Source organism: Pogona vitticeps, chromosome 1 (assembly GCF_051106095.1).
Source record: "Pogona vitticeps strain Pit_001003342236 chromosome 1, PviZW2.1, whole genome shotgun sequence".
NCBI classification, from domain to species: domain Eukaryota; kingdom Metazoa; phylum Chordata; class Lepidosauria; order Squamata; family Agamidae; genus Pogona; species Pogona vitticeps.
The window spans coordinates 26421993-26444433 of record NC_135783.1 but is presented as its reverse complement, the minus strand read 5'-3'; the positions used below and the strand labels follow the sequence as shown (position 1 = coordinate 26444433).

Genomic DNA, 22441 nt, shown 5'->3' with positions numbered 1-22441 from the left:
TAAATAAATAAATCAGTGTTTTGCAAAAAACAAAAACAAAGTGAAAAACCAAACCAAATCCAAACTGAAGCATACTGTATGTGAAGAAGACAGCACTTCACACATTTGTTTTTGGGAGGTGGTTACATTTAAGCACTGCAAAACCTAAATTTTAAATTTCATTTTTTTCTTTTTAAAATGTACTAATACTCAGACACTTATTTCTATTGGAAATATTAAAAACTTGATACTGAAACATTTTAGGGGAAGAAAAAAAATCCCAACACAGTCATCCATGTAGGCGAAGGGTTTTGAGTGTTTAATTCTTCAAAATCTGGGTTTGCTTCCCTATAAATTCAACTATATTTGTACTGCATTATTTGTACCCCACCCCTAGCAAGTCATCATTAACCTAGCACAGCAAGCAGTTGCAGCATGGTCCTCTCAAAATATTAAATGGGACAATTCTGTTTCTGCTGTAAGACTCTACCAACATTCACAAGTCCCTTGATATTTGGCATGGAAAAATGTGAAGATTAAAACATTCAAATCTGGGAGAAAATTAAACTGCAACTCTCCTTACTTCCAGTCAAGTGGGTGTGTTCTATAGGATTAGTATTCATGTTTTATCATGAGCATTTTTTTTTGATATTATATAATAATCTTGCTGTAGCTATCCTGGTTATATGACGTCATTCAACAATAGAGGTGATTCTAGCTCTTTCCAGTCTATAATGCAATAAAGGAGAGGGTAAGAGGCCAATGTATAGAAGGTACTTTCAGATTACTACTTATGTTCCCAAAATATATCCATACTCTACATGTACATTTCAGAAAGCATTCTCCTTACAGACCCCTCTATTTGCAGTTAGAGAAACGGGTGAAACTTTATTCAAAATTTCTTTTGGCAAAAGTGGAATTCTCCAATAATTTATCTGAGATAGGACCTGGTAGTGGTGATTGTAGCACAGATTTTGTTTTTCCCATAAAGATTTGTTTTGCTTTCTTTCTGGTATTGCCATTGCAACAGCAACAGTATAGGAAAACTTTCTAGGAAAACAGAGAAAATTTGGAATTAAGTCTGCAAAGTGGTTTCTAAGGAAAGTGTCTTCTGAGAGATTTCGGCTCAGCACTTGTCATTCCTCAGGGTACAGCACCTTTGCTAGGCTTTCTTTATATTACACTTTTGAGGGATCATGGTACATATATTTTTTTCTCACAGAAAACACTTATAATACAGCTCCTCCCTGCCCAAGTATTAAGGAGGGCAATACAGTGGTGCCTCGCTTAACGATGTTAATTGGTTCCCCAAAAAAAACATCGCTATGGGAAAACATCGTTAAGCGAAACACCATTTCCCATAGGAATGCATTGAAAACCGGATAATCCGTTCCAACGGGAACGGATTACCGTCCTTAACCGAAAATCGCCATAGGAAACATCGCTAAGCGAAACAATGTTTCCCCCATTGGAATGCACTGAAGCCTATTCAATGCATTTCAATGGTTTTGACAGGCCCGTTTTCGCTATTTTAAAAGTGTCTTAAAATGTTCAAAAACTGTTTTAAATGCTTGGGATCATTAGTGCACCTTGTAAAACCTTTGCAAACTTAATTTGGCTTTGTTCTGAGTCTTCGTTAATTTTTGGTGAATTCCCCCCCCCCCCAATTGGAATGCATTGAACTGTAGGTTTGACAGCTGTTATTATGGCTGTGTGTGTAGTCTCTCACTTTCCTTCCAGGAGCTCAATGTGAGGCACGTCTCTCTTCTCATTCTGTCCTCATAACCCTGCGAGCCGAGGTTGTGGCAGTATGTCCACGTTTGGGGGCGAAGAAACCTCCCCCCCCCCCACAGGCCAGTTCTCTGAGTGAGGCAGGAGGGGGAAATAACGTTCAAGAGGGCTTATTATCCTTGAGCAAGGCCACTTTCTTAGGACGGGGTGGTCCTCCAGACGTTGGTCTGCAACTCCCATCATCTCTCACGACAGGCTATGCTTGGCAGATCTGATTGCGGCCCAATACTGCCTCCTCATCCGGAGGGCGTCCAGTTGCCCACCCCAGTCCTCTGCCACGCACCCACAGCGGCTCCTCTGGAGTTGCTTCTCAAATTAAGAGCGGCAAGGCTTGAAGGCAGCCTTAACTCGACAAGGGTAGCCTGCAACCCAACCCCTCAGTCCACAATACCCCCACGGCGGCGACCGGCACGCGAAGCCATTTAGGCCCCTGAGCCCCCCGGTCTCGCCAGCCAGCCTCTGTCTGTCTGTCTGTCTGTCTCTTCTCTCCACCACCACCACCCCCCGCCTTCCCCTCCTTCGGCTCCCTTAACCCTCGCCGGCTCCTCAGCCTCTCCTTCCCGGCGCCGCGCGTCCCTCACAGCCCGCTGGAGGGGAAGCCCCGGCTGCCAAGTAGGGCGGAGTCGGAAGCGCGACAGCAAAGCGGGCGCTGCGAGGCGGGCCTGAGAGAGAGAGTGAGCGGCGGATGGTGGGAGTGGTGGTGGTGGTGGAGCGGGCGCCGGGAGGCAGCTGAAGGGTTGGTGGCGGTGGCAGCGAGCAACAGGAGGAGGAGGAGAAAGAGGAAGGCGAGGCGAGGCAAGCAAGCGGGTACCGGGCTGCACGCCGTCCTCGCCGAGCTGCGTGTGGGGAGCAGGCACGGCGCCTCGCTCGACGGGCGCCCACCAGGCGCGACCTTTGGAGGAGCCTGGCCGGCCGGCCGGCCTGAGGGCGGGCAGCTCGAGTCGCTCATGCCCCGAGCACGGAGGGGGCCGCTGCCACCGCCGTTGCGAAGGTGAAGGAGCTTCCTTCCGCCCGCAGTCTCTCTTTCCTTCTCCCTTCTCTCCAGGCAGCGGCCGCGGCTCCGGGTCGGGCGCGGACGGGAGCTCCTCGGGCGCCCAAGATGGACGGTTTCGCCGGCAGTTTGGGTAAGTTGTGGCGCGGCTGGTAATAGTAGTAGTACAGTAGTTGTTAGTTGGTTTGTTTCCCCCTCTCTCCTGAGGGGAGGCCCTGGCAGTGTTACCTCCAGCGTATTTTGCAGGCTTAGATTCCTATTACCACCCCCCCCCCGCCTCCTTCCCGGATTCCTCCTCGTGCACTGATGGTGAAGAAGGTGTTAGGTTTAGCAACGAAGAAATGCATCAAGGCACCTTGATTAGTAGTGTGAACATTTGTGAGGATTCAGCACTGATTTTTTTGGGGGGGTGGGGAAGATTTGGACACTCTTTCTTCTTGTCCCCGGTGTTGTTTTCCAGCCTTTGAGATGCGTGTCGGAGGGAGGGTCTAGGATGTGCATGGATACCTGCGGGAAATGCATCCGAAACCCTCTCTTGATCATGTGTGGATGGCTTCGTGCAGTTATGAACGGGGAACGCATATGTCTTGCACACTCGAATCCTCATCCTTACTCCTTTCCCCCCATTCTCCCCATAGTCAGCCTGTGGGGACGTACTCGAAGTAATGCGAACATGGCTTGATCGTTTCCTTACAAATGTGTTTTTGCAGAGGAAAGCCTGGGATCAATTGTAGCTCCTATCTAGCAGGCACTCATCTTGTTTACAAAACCCACAGAAGGGATTAAAATTCTGCCTGGGGGAGGGAGCTCAATCTTAATGAAAGCTGTGATTTTTTTAGCTCTTTTAGCCCCTTCTGTGTGCCCATTTTAGGTTTTGTAATTGGTTGCTACACCTGCTTGTTTATGCAGCCGCTACAAGGTTTGATGTGTACTGTACATGCATGTCTGTCTGTAGTTGGAGGTGATTGCATGGGAATTGCTGTTGGTGAACCTGTTGTTTGTCCTTAAGCAGTGAAGCTAAAGAATATTTCTGTTTGCTTCAAGGACCATGTACTTCCTTGTTTTCTTCATTTGCCAGGGACATCTGAAACCTTGTGGCTGAATGGGTTAGGATGTGATTGTAAGACCTTGCCTGGATTGTGTCCGTTCCCTATTAAACATGAGGATGAGAGGGGGAATTTAAATATGGTGTGAGTGGGGCCAGCTGAACTATTTTGCTGTCTTTTTCCATTCCTTTCCCCAAATTTCTTCTTCCTCATTTTAAGGACTGGCTGGGTAGTCTATTGTCTGTTGCTGCAAAAGCAACAAAGGCTAATTAAGTATTCTGGTATCTTTAAATACTATTATTTGGCTTTGCTTTCATGAACTGCAACACAGTTATTCAGCTGTATTTGGGACACCATCCGAAGCGGGCTACATTCTATAAAAGCTTAGTGTTTTGAGATGCCAGAAGATCATATGTTGCCCTTTCCACTTGCTTTTCCTTGTAATAAGAGTTGCTTCTCATCTTGGAGGTCCTGCTGGGGTATAAAAACAAAGAGGGCATATGTTTTGAGATGCCAAAAGTTTAGGCTGGGTGAAGAAAGGTTTTCACTTTCCAAACTATGCCTGCCTTGCGACCCTTTAAGTCTTCCTAGCAGTGTAGGGGAATTGGAGGCAATGGGGTTATGTGCACTGACTGGTTTGGCCCTGGTGACCTGAGAATTAACTTTGTTAAGGCTGTATAGAGAAATTGCTTGTTAGCCATTGAACTACATTGTGTAATTGCTGTTGCCATGATAGACAGGTTGATTTTTTCTATACAGTACTACTTTGGTCTGTGGTCACATGACTTTGTAGGCTTCTGTTGTGCCTTTGCTGATATGTGAGAAAAGCTGAAGCCAGCAGAGAAATGTCTGCCAGTACATATATGAACAATTGGATTTGACTGGTGAAATTAAATGGAGAGAGGATTGGATATTTGTGTATTGATGCATATGGACCTTTAAACACCAATGATCTGTGGACCAGAGTGGAGGGCAGCAGCTGTTACCTGGCCACTGTAGAATAAGCAGTGCACTCCCCTTGCTCCCTACCTAAAAGTTAGCCCAGCTGAATCTCAGGAAGCAGTTCTGCTATTCAGGAAAACGTATTTGTTGGAATTGATGGCGCTAAGGTAAATTTCATCACTCTAATGACAGCAATTAAGATAGCAATTTAAGGCTGATCATTCTTTTGCCTCCTCCCCCCCATCTTAAGTTGAAAGGTTTTTGTGCCTTGATGCACATGATAGTTCTGCTCCTCCTGTTTTCTCCTCTGGTAAATACCTCAGAGTACAGTATCTGTCTTTGCAGAAGTGAAACCTCTTTCAAATCGTTTCTGGATCTAAACCTATAATTAACCTATAATCCAGAAGCCAACACAATTGCCTCTCCCATCCCCACCCCAGGAAAACTTCCCCTTTGCACTCTCCTTTCACTCTTTACCAAATAGACTGTGTGTAGTTATCAGGTTACTCATAATGCTAGATCAAGGCTGATAACTACAGCCAGGTGACAGGGGGATTGATTGGTAGGTTTCTCAAAGGCTATGGAACCAAACTGTCTTTGCCCCCTTGCACTGCATGAGCACTATCGTATCTCCTCTTATTTCTCTTCCCATTTCCATCCACGTGACCAATTTTAATCTTTTGTTAGAGCTTCATTTCATAAATCAGCTTATCTTTTTATATAAGAATTGGTTTGGTCTAATTCTATTTGGAAAGAATACAAATGCACATTTTGGCTTTGAGAATACAGAGGAAGTACTGATCAGCTATTGACTTTTGGTATCAGGGCTACAGTTGTTCTACAGTTTTTCAGTACTATTGAACCTGGAGTCTTGCACAGCTAAGTAATACCAGCCTTAACTACATAAGGCTGGTATTTTAATGTGACCAAACTGTATGGCCTTTAGTTAGTAAGACCTGAGCAGAACTGTTAATGATAGGATGTTTTGGCCATCATTAATTTGTAGGGTCAGTGTAAGTCAGAAGTGATTTGAGGGCACATAACAGTAACCGTACTTACCCATCATTATACTGTAAAAATACTGCTTCATACACAATGGCATTGATTGCTGATGTTAAAAAAGCCGGCACACATGAAAATCAAATTGAAACAAAATTCTAATATGTTAGGAGGAACCTAGGGTGACACACCACCTTTTTGTGCATACAGTGGATCCTCTACTTACGGAATTAATCCGTATTGGAACGGTGGCTGTAAGTCGAAAAGTCTGTAGGTCGAGTCTCCATTGACCTACAATGCATTGAAAACTGATTAATCCATAACCGGCCATTTTTGTTCCGTTTTTGTTCCGTTTTTGTTCCATTTTGGTTTTTTTCTGGTCTGTAGGTCGATTCTCCGGCTGCAAGTCGAACCTAAATTTTGCAGCCAGAGAAGTCTGTAACTTGAAAAGTCTGTAAGTCGAGCCGTCTGTAAGTCGAGGGTCCACTGTAGCTCCTTATTGCAGTCTGAAGTGATACAGCCAATATGGCATACATTTACCATCTTAGTTAGAAATAATGTTTGTCTAATGTGCAGTACAGCCATAAACCTGCTTCCCCAGACATTGGTGGTATGTTAGTTCAGTGAGACTTGCTTCCTTATAAAGCTTGTTTTTCACATTAAAGCATTAGGGGAGCAAAGCTGCTGCAAATTCAGTTACTAGTCTTTCTTTCTTTCCTTTTCCTTTTCCTTTTCCTTTCTTCAGCTTCTTTACCGCCAATCTGGCTACAAGGCCACTCTTTTGGTACAGCAGTTTGAGGTGCTGGTGATAAGGAGGAGAACGCTAGAGAACAGTTCAAAATTGTTTGAGAAACTAAAGTTTTCATAGCTGGCCCATTAAGACGCCCACTTCTAGAACAGGTCTCTTTCCTATTTTTCACCATATCCCACCTCCAGCTAATCCTTTATTGCAAGTGCAGTAGTGACAAATGCAGAAATGGATGAAAGTTTTGGATTTGGTGTGATTCCTGTGCAGTGGTGCCCTCCTGCAGGGACCATTGGTTGCAGCTGTGCCTACCTGTGTTCAACATCCAAACCAGAAAAAAATATGTAAGCTAATTCTCATGTGTCCTATAGCTTTATCTTCCAGAATTACTTAGGAACTAACCTTTGCAACTTGGCATCATGGTATCTGAAGGACTGTTTTCTGTATGAGGCTGCCCACATCACTGCTGTCACAAAGAGTTCTGTCACATGTCTCAACAACCATCCAAATGAGTATGTACGTAACATTTTCAATAGTTGTGTCTAGGCTTCAGAATTCCTGCCCATGGAAGCCACTTTAATCTACTTTTCATATGTTTGCACAAAATAATAAACCAGAATTCCTGAGAAGCCTGACTTGTATTTTTTAGTACAGTGGTGCCTCGCTTAACAGTTGCTTCGTTAAATGACTAAACCGCTATACGATCACTGTTTTGCGATTGCAAAATGATGTTTTAATGGCAGAAATCTGCTTTACGATGATCGGTTCCCTACTTCGGGAACCGATTCTTCGCATTACGACGGTTTTAAAACAGCTGATCGGCGGCTTCAAAATGGCCGCCCGCTGTGTAAAATGGCTCCCGGCTGTGTTTTTGGATGGATTCCTCTCTATACAGGCGCCGAAAATGGCCGCCCCTATGGAGGATCTTCGCTAGATGGTGAGTTTTCAGCCCATTGGAACGCATTGAATGGGTTTTCAATGCGTTTCAATGGGATTTTTTATTTCGCTTAATGAGGATTCGCTATACAGCGATTTCGCTGGAACGGATTATCCTCGTTAAGCGAGGCACCACTGTATGTTGTTGTTTTTAATCCCTTTTCTATTTGTATCTTTAAACACTCTTTTTAAATTATGTAATCTGCCTTCGATCCTTTTTGAGGAAAAAAGTGGGATAATTAATAAATACAAAAGAAAAAAGTAAATGAATAAATACCATGGGTGAGAAGCGTGCCTATTTACTTGTTTTATTGAGCATGATAATGTGAACAGCTTCAGTACTGATCTGCTGTTAGCCTCTGGGTATTTTGGATCAAATGTGTGTGAAAGCCCACATTTGGGGGTGACGAACCCAGCCAACTTCAAATCCTAGCACTGTTGCATGCTCCCTCTGTTTTATTCATTTTCTCTGGGAAAAAATTCACAGAAGGTTTTCTTGTGCACTATAGGGAATGTGGGGCCAATTCTGCCATCTCCAGCCACATCTCTCCCTTTCAGCCCTGACCCCCAGAAGAGCCTTGGGCTCCTGGCAGATCTGAAAGGTAGTCTTAAGCTCTGCTGAAATAACCAATTTTTGCTTTAGATTTTATCTTTTTAGCAGAATTAGTGTGGTGTAGTGGACAGAATATCAAACAGAGACTCGAGTAATCTTAGTTCAAATCTTCAATTGGCCATGGAAACTTACTGGGAGGTGGCAGAACAGCCCTTGAATATCGCACATATCTTGGAAACTCTATTAAAGTTGTCATAAAGTCGGAAGCAACATGATAGTATATATAACAGTTATCAACAGCCCAGGAGTCATAATTTTAATACAATGCTAAGCTTTTTATTGATAGTGATAGTTGTAGAAGGGGTAGCTGTGTCAATCTGTGCAAGCATTATAGGCGAAAACAAGTAAAAATAAAAAGTAAAACCACACACAAAAAACACAGAAGCTTGGTGGCACCTTAAAGACTAACTTCTCTATGTATTTTTTAATGTGAGCTTTCATGGACAAGTTCATTTCAACAGATATAAGATAAGGAGGTATAACATGGCGAATGTTTATATTGTACATGGCATCAGTGTCCTAATTTTCAGCCCTGCTGGGCCGGACTTGACCTCTCTCTCTCTCTCTCTCTCTCTCTCTCTCTCTCTCTCTCTCTCTCTCTCAATTTCATCCCGGCGTGCACATGGCTCTCAGCTCCCCTGTATGCAGGGTTCTGTTGTGAGGGTTGAATGCGATCACTGTGTGGAAGAGGTAGAGAGGTGCGCAGAGGGAGGTCGAGTCACACATCCCCGGCTTAGAGGGAACCTTCCACGGTATCGAGGTTGTGGTTGGTGGGTGAGAAAGTCAGTGGGTGTTGAACAGTGTTGATAGTGAATTTTGGATTCAGTTCTATACCTGGTGTTATAGAACTGAACAAAGAGTGTGCACTAGTATACCGCTTATTATTTTGTGTGATGTAGCTACTAGACATGGGTTTTTTTTGGGGGGGCAATTCATGGACTCCAGCCCCCAAGCGATATGCAGGAATTTCCCCAGCCAGACATCTGAGGACTGTAATTAAAAAAAATCAGAGTTCTGACAAGTATTTTCAAGTTCTTTAGCTAATTAATTCCTATTTCGGAAGCTGTTTTTGTCTTTTGAAGAAGAGGTCTAAATTCTGTGAGAGTTGCAGGAGTTTATGGGTACAGTATAGTACTTTGCTCATTAGGCTCTGCATAGAAAGACTCTGAAAAAATCTACCAGATGCATAATCACTTGTGCTTCTCACAGAGCTTGTCTTCACAGGGCAAAAATGGCTGCTAGTGTCTGAATTTGGTAGCTTTAGAACTTGAAAACACCTGTTATAAGATGTATTCGCGAAGGCTTTCACGGCCGGGATCTAATGTGTTGTTGTGGATTTTTCAGGCTCTTTGGCCCTGTTCTGAGGGTTGTTCTTCCTAATGTTTTGCCAGTCTCTGTGGCCGGCATCTTCAGAGGACAGCACTCTGTGCTCTGGTGTAGTTTGCTTGGGAGTGGAGTATACCTGTTATAAGACTTTGATTTTTTTTATTAAACCACACAGAAGCCTGGCTGGGGGGATCCTACAAATTTCTGTAGTCCAAATGCATACCTAGTTAGCCACTTTATCAGGAAGAATTTTGGTTAAACATTTAATGCAGCCTGTTCTGTTTTATCAGATACTTTTTGTTTATTGTATTAATATCAGAGCCTTTCAGTTTTCTAATTTTTATAGTTCAGTTTATAATTTATTAGCAACATTTCTTCCAGAGGAATGGTGAGATAGTTTTATTAAACGAACACCATAAAGGCAGCATGAATAACACAACCGAAAAGGAATTTCTTTCTTTCTTTCTTTCTTTCTTTCTTTCTTTCTTTCTTTCTTTCTTTCTTTCTTTCTTTCTTTCTTTCTTTCTTTCTTTCTTTCTTTCTTTCTTTCTTTCTTTCTTTCTTTCTTTCTTTCTACATACATACATACATACATACATACATACATACATACATACATACATACATACATACATACATACATACATACATACATACATACATACATACATACATACATACATCATATGTTCACCATCTTTCTCCCGATAAGGAACCCAAGACAGCTCACAGCAGCTAAAACTATACAACAATTAACAATTTAAAAATACCATCTAAATACCATATTAAAAATATATATCAAGATTAAAACCAAGATTTAAAACATTTTAAAAACATCTAAAGTCTATATTACAATCACCCAAATGAAGAGAATCTTCACAGTCTTTGGAAAATATGCAAGTGCTGTATTCAGATTTGTGGTGTCACGAGGGAGAATCCCTTCCCCCTGCTAGCCTATTTAGCACTATGATTTATAAATTCAGTTCTGCACTTCTATACTAAAATTCATCACCATTTCATATTGGGTTTTCTGGAAAATATTACTTACTGAAATGATCTTGAGTATGAGCCTAACCCTGTAGGTTTAAAATGTTTATTTTGGCATTTGGGGCATCAGCCTGAACCAAATTGGTGAACCATAATTAACAGTATGCTGTTTAATGCTGGCTGGCTGCCTGTTATTCCATCCCCACTCAAATAATTTTCCTGTGCATTTTGAGTCTTATGATCAAAAAAGCATACAGAATCAAATTATAATGGCTCTATTCCATTTTCTCAACAAGATATCCTGCCTGTGGCTGACTCATGCAAAAATGATAGTTAATATTTATGAGCGTCTTTCTTCCAGTCTTGAGCTTGATCAGCATATCAAAGAGCATTAATATTCAGTTAACCCCTTAAATACCTCATGTCCTCTTAGTATGATAACAGGCAGCAATGTGCTTTAAAAAAAATCTCTACAGTAATAAATTATGTTTCTTCAAGGTTATTGAATGTTTGCTGTTATGATCCTTGGATCTTGTATGAACTCATTTTGTAACACATTATTGGTTGCCTGAGATAATTCTTTTGTTGTCTTGTCTAGTCGTTTAGTCGTGTCCGACTCCTCGTGACCCCATGGACCAGAGCATGCTAGGCCCTCGTATCTTCCACTGCCTCCTGTAGTTGTGTCAATTTCATGCTGGTTGCTTCGCAGACACTGTCCAGCCATCTTATCCTCTGACATCCCCTTCTCCTCTTGCCATACTCATGAGATGGCCAAAGTACTGGAGCCTCAGTTTCAGGATCTGTCCTTCCAGTGAGCACTCAGGGTTGATTTCTTTTAGAATTGATAGGTTTGTTCTCCTTGCAGTCCAGGGGACTCTCAAGAGCCTCCTCCAGCACCACAATTCAAAGGCATCAGTTCTTCGGCGGTCTGCTTTCTTTATGGTCCAGCTCTCACTTCCATACATCACAACAGGAAAATAGCTTTGACTATTCGGACTTTTGTTGGCAAGGTGATGTCTCTGCTTTTTAAGATGCTGTCAAGGTTTGTCATCGCTTTTCTCCCCAAAAGCAGGGGTCTTTTAATTTCGTGGCTGCTGTCTCCATCTGCAGTGATCATGGAGCCCAAGAAGGTAAAATCTGTCACTGCCTCCATATCTTCCCTTTCTGTTTGCCAGGAGGTGATGGGACCAGTGTCCATGATCTTAGTTTTTTTGATGTTGAGTTTCAGGCCATTTTTTGCACTCTCCTCTTTCACCCCCATTACAAGGTTCTTTAATTCCTCCTCACTTTCTGCCACCAGAGTGGTATCATCTGCATATCGGAGGTTGTTGATATTTCTTCTGACAATCTTAATTCCGGTTTGGGATTCCTTCAGTCCAGCCTTCCGAGATACAGTGGACCCTTGACTTACAGACGGCTTGACTTACAGACTTTTTGAGTTACAGACTTCTCTGGCCGCAAAATTTAGGTTTGACTTGCAGACTGAGATTTGACTTACAGACCAGAAAAAAACCCAAAATGGAGCAAAAACGGCCTGTTACGGGATTAATCGGTTTTCAATGCACTGTAGGTCAATGGAGACTTGACTTACAGACTTTTTGACTTGAGAACCGCCTTCCAATAGGGATTAAGTTCTCAAGTCAAGACCCCACTGTATTCTTTAGTAATATGTATTTCAGCTAGTGGTACTTCTCATTTTAAAGAGACCGTGCATGTAGAAGGAATAACCAGACCAGGTCTTCTGGTTGTGATTATAACAGAGCTTCATTCCAGTGTACTCATTTTTGTAATTGCATCTTAAATCCTCTGCTGATAGCCTGACTTATAAAAATTTAGCTGAGCCAGATGTTCTTAAATAAAGAATTTCTACTCTAAAGTGGGGCTTTTGAGGATGTCAAGTTTAGGAAAAAAAAAACCTCTCTTCCTACTAGCCTATTAATCATCTCTGTTTTTGGTAGTAAAATTTGTCATTGTAATTGTGGCAGCAGCAGTAACTGCACTTCACTTTGGTGTTCTCTCTCCCTCTCTCTCTCTCTCTCTTTTTGTGTGTGTGTGTGTGTGTGTATTTGTGTTTGTTTTCTCCTTCCCCCTTTGGTGCACTGTACGAGGCAGGAAGCTTTGCCCTTGCTCTGACCTGGCTTTGCATTGTCACTGCATATTCAGGAAGTGAAATCAGGTTAAGAAAAAATAGTTCCAGCTCACTCTTTGATAAGGCAATGGAAGGTGTTGTTGCTGTAATAGCAGAAAATGAGATTTAATATTTATCCCAGCAGGAAGAAGGAAGTAACCAGAGATTACTTGCAGCTATCAACAGGTGTAATTGAGTTGAAAATTTGTTCTAATCACAACAGCTAAAAACCATATAATATCTATGAAATGGAGCCTAATATGCAAGATATGGGAAAAATCAGTGAATTTCAAAGAAAAAACAATGCATTGATTGTACAATGTACAACTTTGATTAAAATATAAAATGAAATTGTATTATGCAGAATTAGCCATGGTTTGTTGTTGTTAAGTTGTGTCCGACTCTTCGTGACCCCATGGACCAGAGCACGCCAGGCCCTCCTGTCTTCCACTGCCTCCCGGAGTTGGGTCAAATTCATGTTGGTAGCTTGGATGACACTGTCCAACTATCTTGTCTTCTGTTGTCCCCTTCTTCTCTTGCCTTCACATATTCCCAACATCAGGGTCTTTTCCAAGGAGTCTTCTCTTCTCATCAGATGGTCATAGTATTGGAGCCTCAGAATCTGTCCTTCCAGTGAGCATTCAGGGTTGATTTCTTTCAGAATTCATAGGTTTGTTCTCCTTGCAGTCGAGGGGACTCTCAAGAGTCTCCTCCAGCACCACAATTCAAAAGCATCAATTCTTCAGCAGTCGGCCTTTTTTATGGTTCAGCTCTCACTTTCATACATTGCTACTGGAAAAACCATAGCTTTGACTATGCGGACCTTTGTTGGCAAGGTGATGTCTCTGCTTTTTAAGATGCTGTCTAGGTTTCTCATCGCTTTCCTCCCAAGAAGCACTAATAAAATAAATTAGTGAAGAAAAAGGATGAGAAACTAAGGGAATTTTTGGGTATCAAAATTTATTCAGAGACAGCAAAAAACAAAAATATATATTTCTGTAAAAGCCACAAGGGAAAAAATTTGACTTGGAAGCCGAAAAAGCTTTCAGAAGAAATTACCTAAGCCATTGAAGCCTTCCCTTCCAGTTAATTCCTGTCCTCTTTCCTTTTTTTTCTCTTTATTTGATTTATTTTGTATTTTTCCCATTGCAAAATCATTTAATTAATTAATTGTTATAAATTTTTCTTGAACTTATGTTTTATGTTGTAAGCCGCCTAGAGTGGTCGAAATGACTAGATAGGCAGGGTATAAATACAATAAATAATAATAAAAATAATAATTGAAAGAAACCTTGAAGCTTCTGTGAGTATTAGGGAAGAAAGGTAAACTAAGGTTCAAAGGTCCCAGAATAGGTGAAGCCCCCCCCCACACACACACAAAAGAGGAAAACAATTTTGTTGAAAAACTGTCTTCTTGTCCAGGTGCACTTCCTTATTGTTACACTGCCACACTGATTTTCATGTGTTCTGATGGTCCTCATTGCATATTACTGAAATTCATTTCTTAGTAGTTGGCAGGTCTGAAGGAAAGTGCATCACTTTTCAAGAAACAGCATTGCTTTTGTCCTGTAGCAGATAACCTGATTGTAGTATCTTATCAGCATACACTCTAGCCCCTGAAAGCATCTTGCTTTGTAGCCTGTCCATAATGTTCTTATGTTTTATTGCTTGCTTAATGGCTTGTCAACACAGCAACCATATATCTTTTTGCTCAATCTGTAATCTTGAAGTCTAGGTGGAGGGGAATACCTTGACATGTTTTTGATCAGAAAACAGTCATGTTCTTTCCAAAACATTAAATTACAGGGAGGGTTTGTAGTCGGTTCCATTAAATTCATATTCTTATAATCCAGTCCATTCTAGTCTGTATGTCCATATACCTACCTTATCCCTTGTGCACCCTTGGCCTCCAGAAATAGGATGTGAGTAACAACTGCTTTGTTGGTGATTTGAGGGCTATGTAAACGATTTCCGAAGGGAAAACTGGACTCTAGAATCAATGGAAGGTAAATGTATTTGCGCTTCTTCATGTTTTGTTATCATCATTAGATGATGGTGATTAAATATCAGTTAGACTATAGTTCTCTTTTCCTCTTATAGGGGCCATAGGATAAAAAACAGGTCTGTCCTTGCAGGTCTCCTCATTGTAATTGTAGAAACTTGCTTCTTTGCTTCACTGAGCTTGCTTATTAATTAATTAATTAATTAATTAATTAATTAATTAAAATATTTTTGCCCTACCTTTAAAAAAAGGACCCAAGGCAGCTTTCATAATTAAAGAAGACAATATCGAAAGCTTAAAAGAGTGAATTATTCCAATATTAAACATAATTAAATAAATAAAATTAATAAATAAATTAAAATAATAGATAAATGCATTACTAAAAAACAAAAATGCAAACCAGCCCATTTAAAAACCTTTCCTAAACACCCAGTCACCTTCCTAAAGAGAAAAGTCCTTGTCTGCTCGTGGAAGAACAGCAAAGATGGGGCCAGCCTGGCCCCCAATGAGAAGGAGTTCTAGAATTTGCGAGCAGTAGAGAAAGGTCCTCACCCAAGTCCCCACCAAATGCATTTCTTAGTATGGTGGGACTGAGAGAAAGGCTTCCTCGATAATCTTAACCCCTAGCAGGTTCATAAAGAGAGAGGGGGTCTTGCATAGAATCATAGAATTGTCATATGGTTGAAAGGGACCTTGGAGGTCCTCTAGTCCAACCCCCTGCCCAATGCAGGAGACCTTGTACCATCCCAGACCTCATACCATCCCAGACAGATGGCTATCCAATCTTTTCTTGAAAACCTCCAGTCATGAGGGACCCACAACACTGGAACGTAAGCTGTTCTACTGCTTAATGATTCTCACCATCAGGAAAATCCTCCTTATTTCCATGTTGGATCTCACTCTGACGGGTTTCCACCCATTGGTTTTTGTCCTACCCTCAGGAGCAATGGAGAACAAATTGATGCCCTCTTCCCTGTGGCAACCCTTCAGATATTGGAAGACTGCTATCATGTCTCCCCTCAGTCTTCTCTTCGTTAAGCTAAAAATACCTAATTCTTTGTTCTTCATAGGATTTAGCCTCTAGTCCCCTTACCATCTTTGTTGCTCTTCTCTGCACCTCTTCCAGGGCCTCATTGTCTTTTTTGTATTGTCGTGAACAGAACTGGAACAGCACTCCAAGTGCAGCCTGCCCAGTATGGTATCCTGTGATCCTGATGCTATCCCCCTATTGATGCAGCCTAGGACTGTGTTGGCTTTCTTGGCAGCTACTGATTCATCCTTAGGTGGTGGTTCACCAGAACACCTAAATCCCTCTCATATGTACTATTGTCAAGCAAGATACCACCTATCCAGTACCTGTCATCTGGTTTCTTCTGCCTAAGTGCAGGACTTTATTTTTCCCACCACTGAACTGCATCTTATTGGATAGGGCCCACTGTTCAAATCTGTCTAGATCAGCGATGGGAAACTTATGGCCGCATGCCACAGCTGGCATGCAGAGCCCTTTTTGCATGCATGAGGGCCATAAGTCGCCGGATCGCTACTCCCCCCCAGCCAAATCTCAGGAGGGGGCTGCAGCTATGGAGCTGGTGTATCGACAGAGCAGCTGGTGCTGGCGGTGGATCCAGAGTGGGGTCTCGGCACCTCGTACCAGGATTCTCCCTTCCGCTGCCACTTTCGGTTCTGCTGCTGTTGCGGCCCACCGCCCGCTGTCCCCCCCCCCCCCCCAATTTGGGCAGTTTTTCCAGTTTCGCCGCTACTGGTCTAGATCCTTTTGAAGATAGCTTGGACCCAAGCTGTTTAGGGAATGCAGGCTGTTGTGTTTTGTTTTTTCGTGCTTTTAATGCAATTGTTAGAGATGAGATATTGCAAGAAAATCTGTCTTCTGTGTACCAGGAACTGCTTGTACAAGAATTTCTCATAGGGAAAAACTGTATATGTGTCTCCCATAGCCAATTGCATATCTAATTTGCACAACTCTCCCACAAGCTAGGTACACATCTGTACCTGGAACTTGGTGGCATTTTCTCTCTTTCTCAACACTTTGGATATCCTGGTTTGTAACTTGACATTGAATCTCCTATGATGTGTACAGTTATTTTTCATGGTTTATGATGTATAAATTTTTATCATGCCTAGCATTGCCTGCTAATTCCATTCATGTGCTTGGAGACTTTCAAATACCTTGGGAATTTGGGTGTTGTAAATACATTTGACTAAATAACTTTTTAGGGAAGCCACAAATTCTTTGTGCTAATTAGCTCTCTCAGAAAATTAGTTGACACAGATATCATGAGCATGTGTTTTGCCCATGAAGCCAGCTTTTGGAAGAGCCAGTTGCCTCATTAATAATTCCTTAGTTCCTTCTGTCATTGTTATCTGAATATCAAAAGCATTCTTGCAGATGGTGCCCCTGCCATGTAGGCAGACATACCTTCCCAGCATGTCTCTTGTGGTTTGAAATATTTGACACAGCTGTCATCTGAATTTGGACTTTCTGGTGGAAACTTGTAAGATCAAACCAATCCATTTTTCTGCGTAAGTGTGGAAAAATTGTCATTGAGGTTAGAAGAAGTACAAGATTGTATGTAAGCTGTGGGAAAGTGTTGAAGTCTAGAGTGCAAAGGCAGGTGGTGTGAAAGCATATGTTACAACTTGTAAAAAGGAATTGATGTCCAAAATGGCTTGGCATTGTTGCTGCTGACAAGTGCTGGGGGCCCCACTTTTAACAAAACTATGCTGAACTGTTATGGAGAAATTGTTAGAAAACTGAACTAGGATGCGGTGGGCCAGAATGGATAAAAACCAGTGCCTAAAATCCTATTGGCATATGTAAAAGGTTTACATAATTGGTGCAGTTAATTAATGAGATACTGGGGCACATTTTGGTTGTACAGTCAGGTATATGATTAATCACATGAGAAAATTGTGCCCTTGGCACCTTGGCAATGAGCCACAGGTAGTTTTGCAAACCTTGATTCTGGCCAAACATAAATTATTTAATATATTTAAAAACTAAATTGAATTTTAAAATTATTATATTTAAAAGGCCTTTAAAAAGACCAGTGTAATGATAGATTTTATTTAAAATGTGTTATAGCTCAAAGATCTCATTATGGAATAGAAGTTAAACATTCCAATCCCATATTATTAGACAAATTAAAAATGTTTTAAAAAAAAAGCTTTGTAGGTCAAACCTTTCTAGGAATGAGGCCTTAATTTTATGGAGTTTCATAGGTTTTTATGTAGGTTATTTTGGTTAATGTTTTCTCTCTGCTGCTACTCAGTATAATAGGTGCCACCAGAAGATTTTGTAGTTCTCACAGTGTTTTCTCTCTCTCCAGAGATACATACTCAATAACAGGTATAGGTGAAGATGAGAACATACCTGATAAGTCCAATGTTCAGCTCCGATCTTTCTGGAGCTTCTCGCTTCCTTTTATCATAATTTAATGTTGGAAATTTTTGGAAGCCCTGTTAAAATCCCTACTTTACACAGAAAGAGTCAGACTCTTACTCCTCTCTCTGAAAATGCATAGGTCAAATCAAGTCTGAACTAGGGGACAGGGCATTTTGGAGATCACTCATTCATAAGGTCACCTTAAGTCAGAGGTGACATGACAGCCGATAACAATGAAAGTTCATTTCGGCTGTTTGTAAGAATTCTGCATACATTATGCTCACAGAAGATGTCATTGTGTTCTTCCTTAATTTAATCATTTTTAATTGTATACAATAGTTCTTGTTAGCAAAATATATTATTCCCTCATTTCAGCACTGATCTTTCTTTTTTACGTTTTCAGTTGGTTATTATGGGGGTACTTTTGTAGTAGGTTATGAATGCATAGCATTTCAAATATGAGGCACACATGTGTGTATTTTTAGCACTGTTGCTTCTTAAAATATATGAATCAGTTCTCCCACTTGCTTATATTTAAAGCAAGAACAGGGCTGAAAATAGATATATGTATTCTTCATGTTTGACATGCCATATGTATATTTTGATATAAATATCTAGCTATTTTAAAAAAAATCTTATATGACTAGGTATTCACTTTTCCTTGCTTATCTTGTTATTTGGAAAAGCACTTGATCCCCTTGTCTGTTTCTAAATTTTCGTGACACTTCTGCTAATTGTTGAGGTTCGTAGGTGAACAATCCTCTAGTGACAGTTTTGTTCAAGCTTGTTGATAATTGCAAATTGCAAAATGGCCCTCAAAAGAATTGTCTTTCATAACATGAAACTCATACTTAATTTACATTTTGGCTTCATAAGAGAAAATGTACAGTTATATTTCCTGTTCACATATATGCAAAGGGAAGAAGTCTGGCTATGTGTCTAATCAATTCTTTCCCACAAATGTTTCTCTGCCCAACATTAATATCAACTGACAGATGGTCTGAGAAACATGCCAGGTATAATATGTTGCATCATGCTGTCAAGTACAGGTGCTGCTGTCACCTTTGTAGCAGACAGGGCTAGAAGACATCCAGGATTTACCTACCACCCATTAGAAATTCAGAAAACATATTGAAGATTAAAAACTGGCATCAGCAGACCTCACATGTTATTTGTAGTTAACCTACAGCAAGAGTAAGGGGCTGCTAGATATTGTTGGACACCAGCTCCCATCATCTTTACCCTCAGCGTAACCAGTGGTCTCAAAATCTGGCAAAGTTGCCCCTGCATCCACCTGCATTGAAGACATAATTTAAGTCATTTCTTCCAATTTTTTAAAAAACAAAACAAAATATGTGTGAAAGAGAGTGTTAGTGGGTCCCAAAGGTGCTGGGGACAATATTTTGGTCCCTGGGAGGGCATATCGAACCTTGGGACAATATATCTCCAACTTCTGACATAATGAGGTACGCTTTTGAATACTGTAGATATATTTATTTTTTTCTTGAGTGTGGAGATGTAAATCTGCTTATTTCATTCTTCCAGGAGAAAACAGTGTTAAAAAAATATTTCTGACTTGGCAAGAATATGATGGTTTCATAAACCTTTTTGCATTTTGACACTTTCTGAAATTCATACAGATTTTTCTGTACAAAAACTTGTATTTTGTGCAAAGTCTATTTTTTTAACCCTGTGGTTTGTGTGAATGCAAAATTCTTTGTGCAGAATACAAGAGTTTAAAAACAAAATACAAGGTCAGTTTTTGTTCATTCGTTTGTTTTGCTAATAATGCAGCTGATGAAAAAGAAAGCTAATCTTTTTGCTTATCTACAAACACAAGAAATCTCACAGTGTTTGACCATTTTTAAAAATGGGTTCTTGATATATTAGGATGCCCTTTTTTGTTGAGGGTCAGAAAATCAAGTATCCTTTAGGTCCTTTCGTGTGCGTGTTTAGAACAAATTAAATATTGAGACCATCAAACAGGTAGAATAAAGTAGTATAGAAGGTTACTATGTACATACTCAAGCGCCATCCTTTACATCATGGCTAGAATTTTGCACCCCACTGTTAGGACCAAAGGTTTTGCTGATTACTCTGTAATAGCTCCTCCCATGAATCTACATTGCCTGCTTCTAAAACATGGCTGTGGGACTGTGAAAAAGGCAACACGGAGACATAGCAGTCTCTAGCGCAGTGATTCCCAACCTTTTTCGACTTGTGATCCTCTTTTATAATAACCCAGTAACCCATGACCCTTCTGTGTTTGTATAAAAAGGCATTTTAATGGGATAAAGTCAACTCCTTAGAAAGTACAGGCTTCTTTCCCCCCCCCCCCCCAAAGGCCCTGTTTCTCATACATATACATACACACTAACTTTAATATCCAGCTCTGAAAGGTCAAGGAAGAAATTAATGAGGGCTGCAACACACACAATGGAAGATGACCTGTGACCCCTTTAGGGGTTGTGATCCCCAAGTTGGGAAACACTGCTCTAACAAAAGGTTTGGAAGATTTTGAAGTCAGAAATAGATATTATAGATAGAGTGTGATTTCTGCTGGAAATACCTTAGTGGTGTAGAAACAAGATCTGGCAGGCTTGCATGTTTGAGAAATCAGAATACAGAGGAGTCTCATGCTTACGTCCTGAGGCTCTGTCACAAGACAAAGCAGGCTAATTTGCAAATTAAATGATGTAAGAAAATGTCCTGCAGTGTAACTTGGATGCTTTCAGCAGTTAAGAAATTTCTTCTCTGTTATGTCAGATTATCTATAACATCTTTAAACTAGGTACGTATATAGTGAACACTGTGCCACAGAAGGGAGGGAGAATGAGATGTGCAATGTCTTCTGGATTCTTTTGGCAAATTCTGTAAAACATGCCCACCTTTAACACAAACATATAATATGAATTAAGTTAATTTATCTTTCACTCTTGTTAAAGAGATAAGATGATGTGTGTAATTTATGTGTAACCCCGCCAGTTTCTTGTTTATGTTAATGAGTGGCAACATTGCTGATAGAAACCATAGACCCAAATTCAGAGTTTTTTTGAGACCCCTCTCTTTTCTTTGTATGGGTTTCATTTGCTGTCAAGAGCATTGCATATAAGAATCTGGATGAAATGAGCTACTGACGTCATGGAGAACTTTATTTCCAAACCAATTACATGTTTTTATTAACATGTTACATTTATATCCCATTCTTCTCATTGAGCTCAAGGTAATGTACTTTGCTCCCTTCCCCTTTCTATCTGCATAACAGCATGCACTAAAGTACATTGTTTGTTCACACATCGTAATAAGTCTGTGCAATTGACTAGTCAGCATATATTTTTGTTTACTAACTTGCTAAGAGAACAATATCTTACATTTCCATGGTGGCTGTATTCACTCCTTTGCATGTAGTCTGTAATAAGCCTTATTGGGCTCAGGTAAAGAAAGCTGACCGCTGAAGAATTGATGCTTTTGAATTGTGGTGCTGGAGGAGGCTCTTGAGAGTCCCCTGGACTGCAAGGAGAACAAACTTATCCATTCTAAAGGAAATCAACCCTGGGTGCTCACTGGAAGGACAGATCCTGAAGCTGAGGCTCCAATACTTTGGCCATCTCGTGAGTAGGCCTGGTCTTCCAAGCTTTCCCGGGCAGTAGAATGGGCCTACCGGGGGAAGCCCTTCCCTGGTAGGCCTGGTCCACCCTGGGAAAGCCTGCGTCGGTGGGGGGGGCCCTCCAAGAGGCTTCCCATGGCAGCGGGGAAGGCATCCGGAGGTCCCTCCTGCTGCCGCTGCTGCTGCTGGGAACCAAGCTGCACCATGCGATCCCAGCCATGCCCGGACTCCTGGACAGATGGTTTGGTTCCCGGCGGCGGCAGCAGCAGAGGATCTCTGGATGCCTTCCAGAGAAGCCTTGGAAGGCATCTGGAGGTTCCCTGCCGCCGCCGCTAGTGGCTCTGAAGCACTATCGGCGGTGGGTGGACCTCCGAGATGCCTCCCACGGCGGCGGAGCAGCCCTGGAAGGCATCCGAAGGCACGACCTACAGCCTATGGACTAGACGGTGGAGGTGGGGAAAGTGCCAAATTTGAATTTGGCGCTTTCCCTGCCTCCCCCTTCTGGTCCGTAGGTCGATTCTCCGGCTGCAAGTCGAAGTGAAAGTTTGCAGCTGGAGAAGTCCGTAGGTCGAAATGTACATAAGTGGAGCCGACTATTAAGTAGAGACTCCACTGTAGATAATATCACATCTAGATGTATTCACATGTCACAGCAAACTGAGCGTTGTTGTGATATTGCTAGAGCCAAAAAATGTATAACAGAATAACCAAACTGTGGCATGTATTCCCCATTTGAGGGTTACTCCGTTCCTATGCCTTCTGTGTCATCTTATGTGGTGCAGCTTGAGGGGGTTGGGCTGCTTGAGGGAGGGAAGCCAGGGGTAACCCATGATTGTGGGTTCAGACATAAGGAGAGGTCATGTTTTAAACATTCCAGAGTCCAGAAGTCATTTGTTTTTTAAAAAAAGATTGTAGTTGAAGTCAACTTGCTTTCAGAGATGCATTTGCA

The 22441-nt window shown here is 41.5% G+C and overlaps 1 protein-coding gene across 2 annotated transcripts in view; it reads left to right on the top strand.

Moving 5' to 3' along the window:
• The first annotated feature begins 2699 nt into the window (after positions 1-2699).
• EML4 (EMAP like 4) overlaps positions 2700-22441 on the top strand; it is a 217329-nt gene continuing 197587 nt past the window's right edge. The window contains exon 1 of one of the 2 annotated variants that reach the window (XM_020803724.3): positions 2700-2894. In XM_020803724.3, coding sequence (XP_020659383.3) covers positions 2870-2894 — 25 coding nt within the window. In that variant the 5' untranslated portion in view covers positions 2700-2869. The remainder of the gene's footprint in view (positions 2895-22441) is intronic. The other variant, XM_078380879.1, reaches the window with a different exon arrangement.